This window comes from Strigops habroptila, chromosome 6 (genome assembly GCF_004027225.2).
Source record: "Strigops habroptila isolate Jane chromosome 6, bStrHab1.2.pri, whole genome shotgun sequence".
NCBI lineage: Eukaryota > Metazoa > Chordata > Aves > Psittaciformes > Psittacidae > Strigops > Strigops habroptila.
The window spans coordinates 75,648,939-75,669,559 of NC_044282.2; the positions used below are offsets into that span (position 1 = coordinate 75,648,939).

The 20,621-nt window shown below is 45.8% G+C and overlaps 2 protein-coding genes across 4 annotated transcripts in view; both read right to left on the minus strand.

Moving 5' to 3' along the window:
• Positions 1 to 14,349, minus strand: part of XRN2 (5'-3' exoribonuclease 2) — a 49,579-nt gene extending 35,230 nt beyond the window's left edge. Inside the window, exons 1-15 of the mRNA XM_030489635.1 lie at positions 14,038 to 14,349; positions 7,689 to 7,816; positions 7,497 to 7,608; positions 7,128 to 7,239; positions 5,934 to 5,992; positions 5,765 to 5,854; positions 4,694 to 4,766; positions 4,537 to 4,587; positions 4,059 to 4,216; positions 3,593 to 3,667; positions 3,358 to 3,491; positions 3,212 to 3,269; positions 3,016 to 3,123; positions 1,938 to 1,982; positions 686 to 817 (exon numbers count right to left, since the gene is read on the minus strand). Of these exons, the coding sequence (XP_030345495.1) occupies positions 686 to 817; positions 1,938 to 1,982; positions 3,016 to 3,123; positions 3,212 to 3,269; positions 3,358 to 3,491; positions 3,593 to 3,667; positions 4,059 to 4,216; positions 4,537 to 4,587; positions 4,694 to 4,766; positions 5,765 to 5,854; positions 5,934 to 5,992; positions 7,128 to 7,239; positions 7,497 to 7,608; positions 7,689 to 7,816; positions 14,038 to 14,112 (1,410 nt within the window). The 5' untranslated portion in view covers positions 14,113 to 14,349. The remainder of the gene's footprint in view (positions 1 to 685; positions 818 to 1,937; positions 1,983 to 3,015; positions 3,124 to 3,211; positions 3,270 to 3,357; positions 3,492 to 3,592; positions 3,668 to 4,058; positions 4,217 to 4,536; positions 4,588 to 4,693; positions 4,767 to 5,764; positions 5,855 to 5,933; positions 5,993 to 7,127; positions 7,240 to 7,496; positions 7,609 to 7,688; positions 7,817 to 14,037) is intronic.
• Positions 14,350 to 18,124: 3,775 nt separating this feature from the next.
• Positions 18,125 to 20,621, minus strand: part of KIZ (kizuna centrosomal protein) — a 46,386-nt gene continuing 43,889 nt past the window's right edge. For all 3 annotated transcript variants that reach the window (XM_030490141.1, XM_030490142.1, XM_030490140.1), the window contains 2 exons: positions 20,131 to 20,174; positions 18,125 to 18,371 (listed from right to left, as the gene is read on the minus strand). In XM_030490141.1, the coding sequence (XP_030346001.1) occupies positions 18,268 to 18,371; positions 20,131 to 20,174 (148 nt within the window). In that variant the 3' untranslated portion in view covers positions 18,125 to 18,267. The remainder of the gene's footprint in view (positions 18,372 to 20,130; positions 20,175 to 20,621) is intronic.

Consider the following 20,621-nt stretch of genomic DNA (forward strand, 5'->3'; position numbering starts at 1 on the left):
GGACCCACATCTTTATGAGGAAAAGTACCTTTAATTTGTTCACTGCTTGAAGATTTATGCCCAGAAGGAAAAGATTTATCAAAATTGTTACTTAAAATTAAAACCCCAGCCTTCTAACAGAGAATTCAACTTATTTCTGGTTTTCCCTCACTTTCTAACACCTTTCCAAAAACTTCATCCGATTTTCAACTCTTCCCAGCAAAAAGCCACACTTGGGCAAGCAAAAGCAGCTGACAAACACATAGCTATGCAAATCACAAGTTCCGAGATACAGGTATCTATGTCTGTGTGTCTATATAAATTCCAAAAAGAATATTAACAAGCTCAGGTATTCAGCGTGTGTCTCTCCCAAACATCCAGAGGAAGTTCCTAAACCTGACTCCACAAGTGCCAAACAAGTCTGAGGAGAAGAGCCAGTGTATTTGACTCGGATGCATTCACCTCACACTTGCCCTCCCAGAACTATGTAACAAGCAGCATCATACCAAACATTAAAATAAAGAACACAGCTTTATTCAAGTAATCTCACAAAAACTGGTTATTAAAAGCCACTTCCTTGAAAAATAAATTTTCCTGGTGCCTGCTTTTCAAGAAAGCTCGATGGGTTAGAGGAAAAGGTGTCCAGAGCAGCACAGGATGTGATTACTGCCCTTCTGTGTGTAAATACCTTTGAACATGTACTTACAGAATTCTGTCTGTCATGCATCCTCATCTCAAAGGCAGCTTGTCTGGGGTTACTGATTGCCTGAGGACTGGATCGATTTCCCAGAGCTTGAGGGGAAAACTGTCCACCAGGAATAAAAGAAGGCTGATCCCTCTGAAAGATAAATACAGAGAGTGTAGTGGAAAAGCTGTGTAATCTCCACAGCAGCGCCATGATACGCTCTCTCGGTTTTCAGATTAACATGCTACACAAAACAAGCATAATTTACTGACTTCAGCTTTAGTTATGTGTAATAATCTCAACCAGACATAAGATGACACAAGAAAGACCCTTATATTCCTGTAATTTATTAAGCTCTTCTTAAAAATACCCAATCAAACCCTGCATTTTGTGCCTGTGTTCTTTCTATGTGAGCTGAAAGATGGTTTTTGGGTAAGTGAAACTTCATCTAACATGCTGTGAGGCATGTATTTTTCGTAAGCAAAGTGAATAACCTCTTCCGGTCTAATAGGGATAGTCAGATAATATGTAATTTAAAAAACAAACACAAGATCTAGATAGTACTCACAGTGGGAGCATCACATGCCCTGGAAGCTACACTTACCTGAATGCCCTAACCAAGAACAAAGCCGTAGAAACAAACTGCAAGAGCCCATTTTTGAAATGCCAGAATACTTTGGGAGTAGAGGAAAACTCCGTATCATTCCAATACCATAACCTTAAAGAATTCAGTTTACACATGGGTCAGAAAGGGCAAACGTGTTCCCTCTACAGCTAATGCTTCTTTATCACATTTGAGAGGTATCTGGCAACACTGACTTGCTCGCAGGCAGAACATGAGAGAACTGCAGTTTGGGGTAAGCCTTCCTTGCTTTTTTAGAAACATGCCTCTAATCAAGCAAATCCATTTAATACAAGCTGTGTATGTACTTAAACCTGAACTCCACTGCCTTCAGCAATACAATTGCTGAGAAGACTTGTATCAATGCATGAAAAGCAATCCCTGCACAGTGACCATGCTGAAGCATCACTACATAATCACAGAAGTGCAGATTTGAAGGACACAGCATACAGCTGTCATCCAGTGCATCCAACATTCTCCTGCCTTTCCCTCTTAAGAAACCTTTAACATGCAATTCCTTCTTCAAAATAGTTCACACAGGACAGAAAGTACCACAATTACAGCTGCAGTTTCAACCACCACATCTGCTGAAAGCTATCGTACACGTTTTAATTCTCGCTGGGTTTTGCACTGTAAAAGGAATTAACTTACCTTCATTCTTTTCCTTTTCTCTTTTTGTCGTCTTTTAAAGTTATCCTAAATAGTGAATAAAGACAAATAAAGTCAGCCAACACACACGTTTATTGGAAAAGTATTTAATTGCAATCCTAAACTGACCAGAAGGCCATGAGGCTTTTATGTAATGTTTTGAAAAAGACAGAGGTTAATGCTTGTGTCTGTAAATCCAATAGAAATGGGATAGAATTTTCTATCCTGATAAACTATGGGGGAAAACAGTAGCTGTGTATTCAACGCAGCTACCAACAATTTTGGTAATGGCTTATACCATCTTCTAAGCTTAGCTATAGCCTTACTTCAAGGTGACAGCAGTGTCGAAGGACACAAGCTCCTTGCCTGCACTGGAACAGCCACCAAGTAAAAAAAGTAGGAGACATTAAAGCCCTAAAAACAGGAAAAGAGCTGGTTCAAGGAAAGAGACTTCTCATTCTTGGGCCATGGAAGCTGAAAACTTGAACATCAAATCGGCATTTCCACTTCATGAGAGATGCAACTGGGGCAATTCTAACCCAAACATTTTGCCAGCACTGGCATGCCATTTTTGACTGGAAATTAAATACAATTTTGCTCTTACATTCACAAGGTATTTTATCTCCTGTACTTTATGAATAAACTGGAATATGTTTGCAAAAAACTGCACAAACTGCAGAGACAGACTAAGAGAACAACTTATGGACACATTTCAAATGGCAGGAGGCACGTGAGGCAAGAACGCGTTTCAGCCCTGCTCCTGGCCTGACTTCCACAGGTTATAGCACATTACAATTCCTGCACCAATTTACATAGCAGCTATTCAAAAAGCTGCAGGCAGTAACAGAACTCTCATTCTGCTATTATTTGGGATGCCAATCAGAAAAACAGGCCTTGCAGGGCAGGGAAAGAAAATCACCCAGGAGCACGCCATTCTTTTTTGAGTGTGGAGGAATTAATTAGAATTTATGAGAAAAAAATACAAAGTTTCGGGTTTTTTTGGCTTGTTCTGTTAAAGGAGTGTCACAGTCTGACAGTAACATGATTAAACCAACCACCAAGAACGTAACAAAGAATTTACATCATCATCTTTCCTCTTCTTGAAAATACTATCTTCAACTTCTCCGACAGCCAACATGATCATCTGGACCCGCTGCAGGTTGACAAAACCACTTTCTGTGAGGTAGCCCTGCAAAGCAGAAAGGAATATAGTTGAAAAACAAGCCTCTTTTTGTAGCAAACACCAGATGTTTTTAAAGAAAAGGCAAAAATCTTACCCCAGTTTTGTGCACCACATTTTTATATATGTTCACCAAGCGGTCGATTGCTCCCTCCCTAAAACCAAACAAAAGCATTAGATTCTTATCATGTAAAACCCCAGTGGGAATACTTGCAGGGTAAGAAAACATATATTCTCATCTACCTGATCTCCAAAGATGGCAGATGAGGAAGAAAGTCATTTCCCACAAAGAAGCACATAAAGACCCAGTCATCAACACTTCTTTCAAAATCAAAAGTGAAAGGCAGACTGGCCATAGTGAGTTCTCTTTCCAAATACTGCAACGCACACACAGAAGGAAAAGGACATTAGAAAACACTGTGTATGGAGTTTAAAACACTATTTATAGAAAGCAGATACAGCAACTGCTTCAACATACCTCTCGCAAAACACATAACCGGATGAAGATAAATTCCTGCTCAGCCATAGGAAGACTGTCTGCAAACTGATCATGCTAAAAGAGAAGCAAAGAGCTGCATTACATCCAAGCTCACCTTAAGGTTTCTCCAGCTCAGTTTTAAAGGCTGACTTTGAGAGGAGTCAACGCAGCTTCTCAAGCCAAGCATGCATTGTGCTACTCTGCATCTCTCAAGTTACTGATCGTTTTCTCTCACCAGTGAAAAACAACAACAAACCAACAGAACACAAGTGAGGGCGTTAGGTTTGGCATGTTTGTGCTACAGAAGTACAATTTTCACTTGTGAAAAGTAAAGCTAGGCAATTGCAATAATACAGTTTGCATTATGTTTCAGCCAAAATCAACAGCAAGAACAACTTAAGGATGTCATTAAAACATGAATCAGCTCATAGATAAAAAGTATTTCTAGAAATAGCAGAATCCTTACCTTGCCTTGTTTTTCTCTGGGCAAACCTTGGCAATCCTTAACCTCATGGCCCATCTGGTTACAAAGAGCACAGGGCTTGGGTTTATTTGGTTTAAACTCTTCCCTAATTATAGTGAAGTTTGGTTCATGTGTAGCTAACCCAAGCATGATCAGATCAGCTGCCAACCAAAAGAGAAGAATAAAACATAATGAAAGATAGATGTTATTAAGCTTTTTAAAAAAGAAGTTTGAAAGCAAAGCACATTCTACCTTAAGCAAGTGTGAACACACAGATGTGCTTGCCCACAAACTACCAGGTACACCTAAGGCAATGTTAGTCCTTCAGCCTCAGACAGTGCTAGGGCTTTCCCCAAACACAGAGCTTTCAAAAACTAATCCACACAAATACAAGTGAAAGCCTAAAAACTACAGCCCACCTCAACCACAAAACAGAACAAAGCAGCTCAACAGGACATATTGTTAGCAAAAGAGAACTCACCATCAGCCCCACACAGACAATGATGAGTGTTTGGGTCGTGGTTTGGTTGAGCTATACAAAAGAAAATTACATTTAGTTAACCAAAGTCATCCAAAATAAATTATTACTGACTAAACCTTAATTTAAAATAAAATGATCACATTTATTTGAATTTTACCTCTTTGTCTTCTAATGTAATCCATGATTTTATGTTCCCCTTCACCTGGAGCACTGGCATCAGACAAAATAACCTGGGAAACATTTAAATGAGGGAAACAATTTATGCTGCCACAGCTTCTGTAGATCTTATACGGAGTGCTGAATCTGATTTATGAATGCTGGAAACTCTGATGTGTAGTTTTAACTAAGATATTAAGATTCAAAATGAAATGATTTAAGAGTTTGGAACCAGTGAATATGCCTTCATTTTTTTCTAGTAATTCTAGGATGAAGCTGGTATATTGATTCAAATACATTCATATATTTGAAGTTTCCTGACAAATAACCAGGACAATCAAAATACACACTAGAGAACTAACAGATAAAGCAGACATATGCCAGCTTCCCCTTAGATCTTCTGCACTCCAACACAGGCTGATACATTATCACATCATACACTTCCTTACACTGGTGCCCAGATGAGCAGTAGCCTTTGTAACACTCACGTCTGATGGAGGAAATTAAGCAGAGTCAACTGCCCTCTAATGAGGCCGCTTTAACAATCAACAGACGGAAAACACCACACAGCTACATTTGAGAGGACTGACTACTCTGCTCTTGTACAGACCAAACACAGGGCTGTCAGACACAAAACTCAGTGGCAGTGGAGTTGTTGAGGAACAGGAGGAGAGGATTTCAAAGGCCAGAAAGGCAAGAAAGCTGGTATGTATTATTTTTGTTGCCTGCCATCTACTGCCATCCACCATCAGAATATTCTGAGGAGAAAATGCAGCCCATCTGAGGTAGCAAATGAGTTTAAAAAGAAATAGTGAAAAGAATACACAGACAGTGTATCTTGACACTTTCCCCGAAAGAAGAAAAAGTATTCCTAAACTCCTGTCTCCATTATACCAAACTGTGGCTTCTACTGTCAAATCTTCTCATTGCCCTTAAATGAAATCAAAACGAATGGTGCTGTTAGATTGTGTTATTAGATGAAATATATCTCTGAAGTCCCTCTCCAATCATATCCCAACCCAGCCTAGCAGATCACCTTCATTTTCCTCAAGTGTGAAGCTGTGAAACTTACTGTCAGATTCTTCCACCCCAGGTCACTGTTCAAGCGGTCTGCGATGTAATAGCGGAGGCATTTAGCAAGATTGTCCATAAACTCCGTTCCCTAAAAAGTGACAGAGGAAAAGAACTGAAGCCTTCACTCAGCCCCTGGCAATTGCTGGGTGAAGTGCAAGATTACTTACTGGGGTGATACAGTTGCTGTCAAATCTCTCCTTCACTTCTTCTGGAGGAAGAAAGCCACCTAGAGCAATAAAAACATTCAACAGACTTAAATCAATATGGAACATTGTAAATCACTATGGAACACTAAATACATTTTTGCATGACAAAACCCCAGATGGTTCCCCTGGTAATAATTAACACTTATTGAATATTAGTTTGTTTAAAAAAGCAAACAAACAACAAAACTGAAACAGCTCTTACCATAGCTCTTACACTATCTCCAGCTTAAAATAAAGTGTTAGTACATTTACAAACGTTGTTAACTTCAGAAGAGTGGTTTCACTACCTAGTCTGTCAGAAAGACTGTGAAAGAAATCTCAAAGAAACTAAGCTTGCTAAATGAGAGAAAACATTAGGAAATAATTATGTTCTTACATATTCTCCCCTATGTTTCCACTATCTATTCACTTGGGCTCACAAACAGGGTTACACCAACTTCTCTCATCTCTGAGCTTCATAAAAGGTCTTCGTAGTCTAGGAATGCTACAGGAAGAAATGTTAAAAAGGTCTTTGCCCTCCCTCTTTAGCCTCCTCCGAGGTTACACGACGGTCCCCTCGCCTGGGCTACAGCATTCACTCCTCCTATGCCACCTGCATGGACTGCTCCAGCCCATGCTTCAGTTACACACACTCCTTCCGTGCGCCACTGTCACCCTTACAAAGTTGTGCTGACTTCGTTGCCTCACTGAGCCTAGAGTTTCCACTCACAAGTAACTGTAACTACCCTTGCTCGTAGTCTGTTATTCCTGTGCTGTATTATTCCCATGTGATCCCTGACTTTAAGCCTCAACTTTCCTTTCACCAAGCCCTACAAATCTGTTTTTCCTTCCATAAGGATTTTGATTAGTTTCCCACGATCACATTTGTCCTTGCTCTTATGTTCAAATTTTTTCTAAAGGAATTGAGTACTCAACACAAATCCATTTCAGGCAGAGGAAGGGAGAGAAGAAGAAAAAAGTGACATTAGTTTTATCCTCGTTTCTAACTTTGGAAAACACTGATCCATCCTTCTGTGTGGGCTTGCTATACCCTCCTAGTAACGCAGACAAATATCCACTAAGCAGAACATCCCCTTTCTAACTCTCATTGAAGTGTTCAAAACCAACAGGGTGACTCTCACTGAAACCCCTCGGATGTGGGTGTCACAGTTGTACCTTTTGCCAGAATTTCTTGTCTTATTTTTTGCTTCTCTTCAGCAGCTTCCATGCCCTCCTTTGATGCTCTGAATCTTCTTGACCGCTGCTGATTCATTTTTGCACGTGGAGCCTAAAAAAGGTATCACAATGCTTGGGTCAGTTATTGCATCTGGCCAATTGCTTCCTCTCTGCTAGTTGTTTTTGGTAGCAATTCTACCAGTATTTAACAAGACATCAGTCTAAACTGCAACTGAAACAGGGATTTGTCTTGTCCCCATAGTTTTTCAGGTTAGAAAACTATTTTCCAAAAGATCTTACAGGAATGGGTGGCATCTACCCCAATTTTACCAACAGCCATTACTGGGAACTCAATATATCAATACTTACTACTCCATCTATAGCCATGTAGAGAAGTCTCCTTGGTCTTACAATGTTGAAGATCCTGTCAATATACTCGAAAATTGCAACCATCATTTCATCTTCATTTTTGGGCGCTGGCCTAGAACCCAGAGCATCCAATTTAACATCTGAAATGCTATCAGTGAGTCCTATTTGTAATGAGACAAAAAACTGCCTTACTTGTCTTCGGGGTGTGTACAAGGGTGAATTATACCATTCATATCCAAATAGAGGTTATCAAACTCCACCTCGTTGGGGTTCGGTTTGCTTGTGTCAATGGGAGCCTTGACGCCATTGCACTCCTTGGCCTGTGAATGCAGTTGGGACAAGTATTTCAGTACTTGACTACAGAAGTATCACAAGTAACCACAGATACACTAATGGACAGACTGATAAAAGCTTATTTTTTTAAGGGCAGTGGGAAAAAAGATAGTAACAAGCTACCCACATAATGAAGGGGGCTACAAGGATGCTGGAGAGGGACTCTTCATCAGGGACTGTAACGACAGGACAAGGGGTAATGGGTTCAAACTGAAACAGGGAAAGTTCAGGCTGGATATAAGGAAGAAGCTCTTCCCTGTGAGGGTGCTGAGGCGCTGGCACAGACTTTTCCCAGAGAAGCTGTGGCTGCCCCATCCCTGGCAGTGTTCAAGGCCAGGTTGGACACAGGGGCTTGGAGCAACCTGCTCTAGTGGAAGGTGTCCCTGCCTGTGGCAGGGGGTTGGAATTGGATGAGCTTTAAGGTCCCTTCATCCCAAACTAGTCTGGGGTTCTATAATGCAAGATCACACTATTAAAATAGCACTTTCTTTCTCTTTTTTAAAGATGTTTACAAACTAGCACAACTAGAACACATTATGATGAGCTATGGCAGAGTTAGTTCATTTCCATTGATCAGCATGTGTTATAAACCAGAAGTTTCCATATCCCTGATTATTCAAGAAAGCAATTCCTTTTACTGCCAGGACCATAGCGACTCCCCCAGAATTTAGCAAAGGGACTTCAAAGTTGATACTGTGATGCTAGGACTTTAACGTGATAACCAAGCAGAAACAAAATCTCTCTACTTCAAACGCTCAGTTCCCCAGACTGACACGTCCAAACTCGCACCTCTGCCTTCTCTCACTATAACCCCGTACTTCAGTCACACACCCAGATCTGAGGGAGGCAGGGCAGTAAAAGTGAGTCATGGCTGACACATGGCTGATTACATGATGAGCTGCACAAAGTACATCAGAGCATCCTGGTGAGCAAAGGATGAGGATATGTAACTAGAAAGAGGAGTTTCTCCAGGTTCCTCCACACAAAGGAAGGAGATCTTTTCAGATCCCACCAGCCAATCTCCACTTTGGGTACACGTCTTACATTTCCTCATGACTATCAAATGCATCGAGATGCTCAAACCCCTGAACTCTTCCACTCCTGCCTCTGAGTTTGTCTGTGGATGTGTTTGAAATGCTAAATAAAATCCAGTCCTTACAAGTAAACTTTCGGCTCTAAAGCTTTGCTTCCTCTACGTCAGTGCTTTGTCTGCTGCCTCATGAACATGAAGCTCAGGCCACAGAGCAGATGGTAAATGTGAAGCCAACTTCCAATTGCCCCAAAGCCACTATAGCCACCTACATTACTGTACTACTCCAACATTCTTTAACACTTACAACAGGCTATACAAGGTGAACCCAGAAGTACAAAGAAAACAAATCCCAGCTGAACTGGAAGTAATAAACAATCCCACACTATTTTGTGTATGCTGTGACATCAATGACGAATAACTATCTGGGTGAAGAGAACAGTCTCTCCAACCAGCCCCAAAGCAGAGCTGGAGTTGGCACTGTAACACCTGCATAAAAACCCCTCATCCCCTTCTCTCAGGCTGTCAAGGTAGGTTTGAAACACTGGTAAGTGTTTCAGAGTGGCTCCTGTACAAGGTGGATTGGCACCCACGTTCAATTCTGCTTCCTCACCATGCCTTTGGGGTTAGTATGTTGGTTTTGTTTGGGGTTGTGCTGTTAGTTTGCTCTGGTCAACAGGCAGTTAGCAACACCCTCACAGCCACTGTGAGCAACCCAGGTTCTCCCTTCCAAAGCAACACCACCAGCCCAACACTGAATTAAACACCAACAGCATCAGTGACGGAAGAGACATGAATTGATCAAGAAAAAGCCAAATGATTTTCAGAGAAACTACAACTGGAAAGGGTTATATCACAGAGCCAGAATGAAGTGTAATCTAACAGCTTGGCATAAAGTGAAATTAGAAAAATGAAAGTCATGTTATTACATAAAAGCTATGTCACATAGTGCATGAGACAGGAGGAGAAAATGTGACACTGCTTGTTCTCTCCTTCACTTGGAACTTATCAGCAGTTGATGAACCAACATCAAGCACTTCCCTGAACTTCTGTTTGCAGACCTGCTGCCCGCTGCTCATTCAGTGAGTTTCCCACATCTCTGGTGCAGAGCTCAAACTATCGGATGCAAAAGGAAAGAAAAGCAAACCCAACACTTGCAGATCATACCATCGACTCTCTCACAATTTTCCTGCTTAGAGTAGCAGCAGCAGTAGCTGAACTTATCCCAGTCTTAAAAGGCAAAAATTCAAACTTCTAAAGCAACATTAAGGTCTTTATTTCATATTTACACACTTTTCACAGTTAGAGCTGTGCAGAATTCTTTTGGGGCAATTCTGTGAATTCATTTTTAAATAACTGAGCACTATGTCCCTCCATTTCACTTCTTGAAAACAGGTGAAATTCCTTCCAATTCACATCTTTCTTACACTATTCATCCATTCACCATTGAGGCCAGGTTGGACACAGGGGCTTGGAGCAACCTGCTCTAGTGAAAGGTGTCTCTGCCCGTGGCAGAGAGTTGGAACTGCAGGAGCTTTAAGGTCCCTTCCAACACAAACCTGTCTGGGATTCTATGACCCAAACTAGCCAAATCCTGGCAGATGAAATCTTGACCACTGTTCGGATCCTCTTCCTACACTGGACTTTCCAGAACACACACACACAAACCACTGTCAGGTGCACACACTGTACTGTACCTTGTGCTTCTATTAAAGTTAGTGTGGGCAACCAAGGCCCACAGTTTAGAAGAGCATCCATTCCGGCTTACATCAGGTAAGGGGACGAGAAGCTTGCCTTGTGTTCTACTTGATCTTTCACCAAACCTCTTGCCAGTGACCTGTGACCCAGACAATATCAAAGGCTTACACCTATGTGGTATGGAAAATAAAACTGCCCCTGTCACAGATCTTACTGTCAGTCTTGAAGGCAAAGCAAAATAAATATGATCTCTTTTAGATGGCTTCGAAAGCCATTCAGTTTTCATCTGCATACCACTATGTCAGCAACTTCACCATTACATCCTCATAAACCTATCAGATTTTTAATATAACAGCCTTGTAAAAGGTTTAAGTATCTGGGAGTGATATCTCTTGTGATATAACTAAACTGTTCACTTTTAATCTACAGCCTCTTTTGAAACCATTGAAAATAGATCTTCAGATATGATACTTTAGTTGCAGCTTTATTAATTCGTATGAATTTGATTAAGAATATTCTCTCCTGGATTTTATATTATCTTCAAGATCTTCCTCTTATTCTTCCTGCTCAGCTTAAGAAGAAGATTAATCAGATTTAAGAAAAAGAAATAATCTAGCAAGGTAAGAGAACAAGGATCAACTTTTTAATATTTCAAAGAGACACGCTACTGGGAGACACAAAATTTCTGATTAGAGAGATTTACAGCAATCCTAAAACACACACGGAGCTGATTACATTGTGAGAGAAGTTCAAATTCATCTCCAGTAAGACAAACCACAGCCTCTCACCACTGTCCCAGCCTGCTCTCAGAGTTATGCCTAGATTTGAATATAAAAATATTAATGAGTAAGAATTATCCATGTGCTGTCCTTACAGTAATTGCAACGTGCTCCTAGGTTGGAACAACGCAACGTGGATGAGGACATCAGGATCTGACACTTCAGTTAGACAAATCTAACGTGGCCCAGTGGAATTTGTCTTATCTTTCCATTTCTTTTAATAAAGAACATTTGCCGTTACAAGCTCCATTATTAAAGACAAAAAAAGAAAAAGGACATACAATGACTAACTCAGTACAGCCAAGGCTACACAAACCTTTATTTTACCTAAATATTAGAGCAGGTTTTGGTACACAAAGATTATCTAAATGTTTACAAATGTGCTGACAAAGAAAGTCTTCTGCTCTTAGAGAAAACTACTTAATGGGTACAGATTGTCAACATATTTGCTGTTTAAACTGTCTCCTTTTGAATAGGCAGATCTTAAAGTATTATCCAGAAACAGCTGGACAAGCTCTTAAGACAAAAAATGTAAAACACCCATTCTTAATGCACACAAACCTCTAAATCAATTTGCTTTATATTGGCAAAACTCTATCTGCATCCCTTTGATCAGAAGAACTGCTTCAAAACATCCCAACCAGCATGAGTTGAAGACAACAGAGAGGATACACACACACATGCTCAGGTGTTAGTGCTCTAAAGCTGAGAGAAAGCAAATGCCATGTCAGCAGTCACACACTCAATAGAGACACATTGTTCTTCAACTGCCCCCAAACACACTTGTCACCCCCTTTTTGCTGGCAGACACAAACATGACATGTACCCAAGAGCTCTTTAAAGAGAGGGTTACCCAGATCCTCAGAACAGATCACATCAGAGGTGACACAACCCCAGGAGGTTGGTAAAGCGACCAGAACGATCACTGCCAGCTGCCAACAGCTTATTGCAGAGCGAGCACCCGCATGAGCAGCTCTCAAGCTCTACTTTGTAAACCCACAAACCACCTTTTACTCTAACACTTCCCCCAGGCAGACAAATCCTCAAATCTTATCTATCCACTGGGGTAAAAACTCACTTCTTGCAGCTACAGGTAAAAGAAACAAGGTGCTGAGGGAGGCTAACTGAAACCACAGCTGCAATAAAACCAAGAGTAACTCAGTTTTAACTGTGCAACATTTGATTAACCCAAATCTGTGATTCTGTTTCACTGCATGAATCTCAACCACAAAACCACCCTGGCTGTAACAAGAACTGAACACTAAAAATGATCTGTCTGCCATTCATGTATGTGGAAATCTTGCCGAAGGCAGGTGCAGTCAGAAAAACCCAGTGCCACTCTGTAATTCAATCACTTCACTGTTTTTCCCCTCATCTTCACACATTTCTATCTCCTTCACAGCACAGCGTTTCCCAAACGTGAGGCACATCCTCCCAGGAGGGACAGGAGGTAGCAACAAGGCACCTGAACAAAGACGTGAACTTCCAAAAACGCTATTAGGAAGAAGAGCAGAGCACAGCTCCTACAAAGGGTGATACACACTACTCAGAAAAGCATCAGGAAAAGCAGCTGGGAAGCACGAACTCCAAGAGTTTGTCTTCTCAGGAAAACTGGGGGCTAAGTTAGACCTGAAGAGAACAACTTCACGTGTTCACTTCACTGTAAAGCTACCACAGTGCAGCGACTTGAACCCGAAGTCAGTCTGTGCTGTGGCTGAAGGGAGACACCCCCGTCACCTCCCTGTCACCTTCCATCCTCCCTGTCACCCTCCAGCTCCGGCTGTGCCCCTTAGAATGGCACAAGCATTCCCGCAGCTGCCGCGATGTGCACAAAGGAAGCAGACCTCTGAGAACCTGCCTAGCAAAAACGTACACACAAACATACTTCAGCTGTGTTCCTCCTCAGGAAGGGCTCCTCGGACACCTCCCGAGACCTGGGTGCTGGTGCAAGGGAGAGGATACAGACAACCATCAGCTTAAAGCAGTGGCCACCCAGCTTAAAGCAATCAACAGGCTGATTGACGAAAAAAAAGACTGACAAAACCAGTAAGATCTGCAAACGACACAACTGTGAAGCGTGCAGATGCATCACTTTCACACACAGGCAGCCTCACGTTAGTTTTCAACAAGTCCTAAAGCTCGCTTTGGCTGGTGATTTACCAGGACGTTGTTCAAAAGCAGGGACTGTGATGAGCACACACAGCAACAAAAGAGACGGCAACAACTGTCCCCGTGCTCCCCTTTCACGGCAAGTTTCACCAAACACTTCCATAAAACCTAACTTTCGGCCCAAGGCAACACAAAGGCACCCGGGAAGGGCTCGCACTTCCACGAACCGCCCGAAGAGTGGGGAAACCGGAGGAGAAACCCTGTTCCCTGCCCCCAAGCCGCATTCCCTGCTCCCAGACCCCGCTCCCCAGCCGCCGAACCGCTCCGGAACGCGAGGGCAAACCGAGCCGGAGCGTCAACTTCCCGACACCGGCCGCTTCCTCCGAGATTAACGGCACAAACTAACAAACACACACCGGATCAACAAACAAAACAGCACCAAGAAACCGAACCCGCTCGGAAAGGGCTCGGGGGCGCCGGGCTGGGGCCGGACGCGGCTCGGCCCTGAGGGGAGGGCAGCGCCGCCCGCCGCGGCCTGAGCCCCCCGGCCGGCGCGCCCCGGGGCAGGATGCCGGCCGGAGCCGCGGCTCACCTTCTCCTCCACGCAGCTGACGATGATGGAGGGGTACTTGCGGCTGAGCCAGCGGAAGAACGCGGGCACCCCCATGGCGGCCCGGGCCCCGCCGCGGCCCTCGGCACCGGCGGGCAGCGCTTCCGGGGGCGCAGGGCGGCGCGGGGCACCACGGGAGCGCGCGCCCGCCGCGCGGCCGCCATCTTCGAGGCGGGGCTGAGGGTGTCATGGCGGCCCCGGGGGCCGGGGAGGCGGAGCGGGGCGGCGGGGGCTGAGGGGTGTGCGGGGCTGCGGGGCCCGGCCCGGCCCGGCCCGCCCCGCCCCGCCCCAGGGGCAGGGGCGGCTCCTCACCCCGAGCGGGTGTGGGAGCTCCCGGGCACGGAGCTGACAGGCACAAGGGAGAGCGGGCAGGAGGGGAAAGCCCGGGAGCAGGCTGGCACCTGAGGCGGCACCGCGTCCCCGCGCTCGGACCGGGTTCTGTGTGAAAACTGACAGAGTTTCCCTTCATTTTTAACTAAATAACCTCACAAAGTTTGCTGTTGTGGGGGTTTAGGCAGAAAGACATGACTGAAGTGATTCGGGGCACGGCAGCTCTGTCGGAGCGCTGTGGGGCTGCTCTGAGTTCCAGCGCTCGGTTCGCTGCCTCCGAGGAGCTCGGATGGGAGGTGAGGGAAGCAGGTTAAAAGGGCCATTGGGGGCTGGCAGGGGGCAGGGAAGCAGCAGGAGCCGAGGGGACGTGGCCAGAAGCAGCGAGTGTGGTTTGTGACAGTCACAAGAAGCAACATTAGGAACCGCCGTCCCGTCGCTTTGCCCGTTGCATAAGCGAATAGCATTAAGTAAGTTGGCAGTTTGGCGATGTTGAAATGGAATTAAACCTTCCTATATTGAAGGGGATTAACGGGGGGAAGATTCTGTGCTCCGCTGCGTCCCGGCGCTGCGGAGCGGCTCTGGGAGGAGGGCAGCCACGGGGGCGAGGACAGGGAAAAGCAGCCTGGGAATCATTAACAAAAATAACAGAGTCTCGGCAGCGCTTATGGAGTCAGCGCCGCTGCGCTGGGGAGGGGAGAGGGACCTCGCTACCTGCCTAATGCGCTGTCGAACACATTAACCCAGTAGTGTGGCGCTCATTATTCTTAGCCTCACTTGGCTGTTGTTAAGCCATTTTCTGTTGTCACTCCTCTTAATAAAATCTGTGACTTGAATAAATTTCCCCAGCAACTTTGTATTGGCACCGCATCTGCGGTATCAGCTAAAGATTGTCCTTTATCTGATCCTTACAAAATGGACCCTGATTGAAGTTGCCTATTGTAGTGCTTCTCCTCCTGGAATTTCGTGTGGAGTAAGGCAGATTAGTATTAACATGTTGGTTGTATTGATGGGCAATCAGTTGTTCTGATAATGCTCAAGAAAACAGAGGCACTGGCAAATGCAAATGAAATGTGATCATCTTATCTCATAATTACTTGGGTAAACAAGTGCTGAAAAATGAAGACTGCAACAAACATCTTGCAAAGTCAATCTATGTTTTGTTAAAAAAACCCCGAACAACAAAATGAGAAGCAAACCCTTGCAAATACCCTGAAGCAAACTTGTTTGTTGTCGGCGGGTGTGCTGTGGAGCTCAGCCTCACAACTGCGTGGATGTGACACGAGCACGGGACGTGGCCCCGAGTGGCTGCGCGCAGCGGGAACCCGGGAAGGCTTTTCCTTACAGCGTTTCCCGCAGGTGAGTGGCGTGCTGATGCCAATCTGGCGAGGCTCTATTGATTACAGTCCCCCCGTCCATCACCGTCATCTGTCATCATCTGCGGGCTGCCAGGCTGACAGCTGTGAAGGAGCAGAAGAAAGTTGACTGGCAGAATGTTTTGCATCTAATGAGTCTGTGCACAATAGGAGTATAATAAATAATGCTCCGGAGGAACTCGGCTATCGCTTAAACACCGGTGCAGAGATAGGGCCTTCGCAGAAGCTCCCCGAGCCATCTGTCAGCTGTCAGGAGCTGCGTGCCTCTGCCTGGGCTGGACTGAGGGAATGGAAAGCGCCACAGGCTGGTGATGGGCGCTGGTATCATGCATGGAGATATGAAGTGGGCTGACATCAAGAACCTGGAATCGCTCAGGAAGAGCTTAAAGCTAGAAGGGCGCTGTGGATTTGATGCAGTGTTACTGAGCGGCGCGGGCTGCCGGGATTCTCCTTCCGGATGAACCTTGGTCTCCATTCACCGCACAGTCACACAGAGCGGTCTGTGGTGCAGGGCACTGGGGAGCTCACGCTCAGCAGATGGCCGGGGCCAGCAGGAATGAATTACAGCGGCTTAGGGATGATCTGGAGAACGCAGCAAGGAGCCACGACCCAGGCAGCAGCCTGCGGGTAGCGGGTTCAGACTCTGGTTCTGGTACAGGGCTCCTGGGTGATGCTGAGCCTGCAGTACACGAAGGAAAACAAGCCTCCAGCACCCTGCTAGGAGAAGCCTCTCAACCTACCTGGTAGCCCACTAGGAGCAGCAGTGTGACGGTGCTAGCCCTTCTGGTCCCGTTGCCATCACATGGTGGAATTTGTTCTCAAGTGTGACAGTTTGGGGGACAGTCATGTGATTGCCCTCCCGCTGGTATTGATAACCAAGTGCTGACTGAGGTTGGCCATCACAATGAAGTGTTGGGAGCTGTGCCATCTGCCTGGCACATGGGAATTGCTGCTTTGGGAGGCAGGAGGCCTCCTGTGGTCCCGATGGGCTGCCTTGTCTCCTCCTCCTCCTCTCCACACACCTCCCATCCCTTAACCAGCATGTGCATCACAGGGGGCAGTGGTCCCACAGGACATGGGGACCTGGCGTGGTAACAACTGGGAAGGGCAGAGGGATCTGTGCTGGTGTTCTGGCCGAGGCTGTATCGGCAGCCAGCCTCTGGAGGGAGGGATCACAGGAGGCTTAATCCAAACTAGCCGGTGGTTGAACGGGCACAGAAACGCCGGCACAGTGGGGGAGGACGTTAAAGCCTCCAGTGGAGCCCAGCTGTCCCACATGGCATCAGCCCTGCCCCAGGCTCACCCAGCTCCATCCCGCAGGCAGCTGATTTTCCAGTTGTCGGAACACTCGGCCCTGCACCATTGCCTGAGCCCCCCGGGACCCCGCAGCCAGCTGTGCCCAGGGGTTCTCACTTGCCAGCCTTCCCCCAGCCTTTGTTTCACAGCCTGGAGCTACACACTCTTTTTATTAAAGTGAATATTGTTACCATTTAAAACTTGCTTTTGATGGCCGGGGTGCAGAGGTTGGTGCCTGTGTGCAGAGATGCAGCACTGCTGTAATTGGGGTCCTGCTTTGTGCTTTTGAACTTCCCATAATTATGAACAGATTTCTTTTTTTTTTTTTTTTAATATGTCCTCTGGTTTCTCCCTTCGAAAGAAAATCTCATGTTTAATGAACTTCATTTTAGATAAAAGGAATTAAAGGAGGAAAATTAAAAATGCATGAAGCTCCCAGAGCCATCCTGTTCCTGTGATGTCCATGCAGCAGCGCCGGCGTGGATTGTACAAAGCAAGCACAAGCAGAAAAGCACTGGGGCTCACCACATGTAAATGCTGCTGTTCCAAAATGTACATTTTATGCTTTTCTTCTTCTTGATCTGTTGCAGAAGATAAAGATCAAACATGCCAGCCCGCCCTGCGCAGCATATGTATGCATACCCAGAATGCTTGCTGGCCGCCTGCAAACCACATCTAGCTCTGCAGGCAAATAGCAGAATTCATACAAGCATTCGAAGAGGATGGTCTTTATGTTCATGTGCAACAGGAGCAGTGGCCAGGCAGGGTGGAAGAAGTGCCAGAATAGAAACAAGACTCATTTGGCCATTAAATAACCACTCTAAATTCCATGGGTGCTACTCGGAGACCCAGCCTCCTGCCTGAGAGGAGGCTGTGCTGTCGAGCCGCAGCCCACCGAGGTGCTTGTGCTCAGACGAGCGCTGTGCTGGTGTCTCACAGCACGTGGACATCTCTGACACCTTCATTCCTTCCCCAAAACCAACAGACCACAGAAGGGCTCAGTCTCACGGGGCAGGAGTGCTGTGAGACCAGGGAAACACTCAGCACTAAAGAGAACACACACGCAGGAGTCCAGGTACAGAACCAAAGAATATTTATTCTGTATTTACATTTTCTTTGACCGTGCAGTGAGGAGCTGCACTTCAGACAGCAGCACTCCCCATATGTACAAGATGATTCTGCTTATTTCTTCCCAAAAGTGAGCAGGGGGATCTTAATCATAGAAGTCATCAAATTCATCTGCCTCTGTGCTGTGGGCTTGGGGGCGCAGAGCAGCCTCGAGCTCAGAGCTGCTCTCGTCAGATTCGCCCCAGAAAGCTGAGGGTGAGGAGAAAAAAAACCAAGTTATCAAATCTTTTCATGTTTATGTCATTTATGATCATTTTGCAGCTCTCCCAAGGCAGCTGCACAGCACGGCTTGGAGAGAAGGGACGTTCTGAAGCCCACGAGACCGAGGTGTGTGTTTCTGATACAGCGTGATGTGGGTACATCGTGTCTCCAGAAGGGAGCTGCTGTGGCCAGACAGCGGCTCACTCAGAGGCCCCACTTCATTGTCCCTCAAGGTAGCTTGACAGAACATTTCCACTCCAAGCAATTTACTTGCCCAGCTGCTGCCTCAATTACAGCTTTGTCCATTATGTGCCACTTTCTCCCCCTCCATGACCCTGCGGTGAAGTCACAGTTGGACCATGACATCCCAGAGTTGGCATCAAAATGGCAATGACGTCACGAATGACGTGCCACCACTTTGAGACAGGGTCAAACACAGGCAAGATTTGAGTTCAGGGAACTGCCTGGCTCCAACAAACACCTCTGGGAACTAGCAAACAACTTCACTGACAGGAAACACAATCCCATTGAAATGTGGTGTGTCCGAGAGCTTCCTCACGGTGTAAATTATGATCTGTGGATAAAAACCAAGTGACAAGCATGTGGGGATGCACAAGCCAAGGCCACAGTGGCTCACAGCACTGTGCTGTCTGCCTGCTCCCTCCTGCTTTCGTGAGGCTGCTGTTTGTGCGAGGTCAGTGTGATAGACACGGTGCCCCAGACGTGGCCCAGGGCAGCAGGAGCGAGGGAGGCTGTCACACCTCACACACACGTCAGCTCCTGTTCAACTGAGGTGCTGTTAATGCCTTAGTGCTTCTGATGGCACAAGCCCTATGAACACCTTATCTCCAAGTGCAGCAGCTGCATCTTTCATCCTGTATCCCCGGCCCCTGGCCGGCAGGTCTGCGCTCCGCTGGGAACACCAGAGCTGTGCCCTGGGCTCACTCCTGTGCTGAGCGCCTGGGAAGGGGCTCAATGTGCTGAAAGGCTCTAACAACATGAAACTCCCCAGCTGAGAAGGGCTGGGGGGGTGAGAGAGACTTTCAAATGGCACCAAAGCACCATCACTGACAGCACCCTTAAAGCAGCTCAGACACCACAGCTCTAAACCACTTTCTGTACCAGTGAGGGCTGCACAGTGCTGAAAGCTGAGCTCCAGGCAAAAAGCTCCCTGCTCCAATTTCACTGATGAGGCTCCATCAGAGGTGACTTCAGCCACCAATGGAACTTGCAGTGGTTAAAGAGAGAAAGCTGAAACACAGGGGCAATGAAAACACAGGGCCCAGCCACCAAGTGAAAAGAAAGCCAGCTTGCTCATGGGCAAAACCCATTCCAGACGCAGGCACCTTTGTGCACCCACCTGCTGCAACCCTGCAGCCAGACATGCCGCTGCCCACCCCTTCTGCAACCCCTATTTCAAAGGGAAGATCAATAAAACATCAGGTTTTTCCTTCTCTGGGTTTGCTCCTACCTACCTGCTATTTGCTACTGTTTGAATTAAACCCTGCAAAGACTGTGACAGCTACCAGACCATGTCTGCTATGAAACATGTCCTCTCTGGGCCAGGATTTGTCACTGTCAACTATTTGCTGGCTCCTGCATTGAAACAGGGCAATTCCACACTGTCCCATCTCCTTACACCCATGTTTTATACAGTCCCATAGTGCTGTTCTTGGAGGTCTTCTACAGTGTAAAATACATTTCGAAAGACCTGTTGATTTTAAGTAGTGTAACGTTTGTTTCTTACCTTTGGATTTTATAGCAGCTACTGTTCCCTTCCTGGTTTCAGCCCTGTAAAAGAGAACGATTTCAAATCATCAGCACAAGGTCACAACGGTAAAGGAATATAAATTACTACAAAAACCCCAAACAACTGTAAAATGGTTTAAAAAGTACCAGTAACTTCTGTAACTACTTTGTTTAACAACTATTTTAACAAGGGTTTCTTCACCTTTCTGCCTTTTCAAAGGTGGAGAAATTAACATGCAGCAGAGCCCCTGGTCCAGATGTTCCGGCAGCGTGCACTGGAGTCATCCCTTGGGCACGGCGCGGGTTTACACCAGCAGCCAGTTCAGGCTACAAAGGCTCACAGCCCTGTCGATCTTTTGCAGCCTTTCAGATAATGCAAAGTGAGTAAAGAAAAACCCCAAACAAAAATAAAAGCACCCCCCACTGATGCCACTGAACTTCCTCACTCCCTTCCTGCCAGCACGCTGCTCCAGCCCGGCGCCCGCGTTC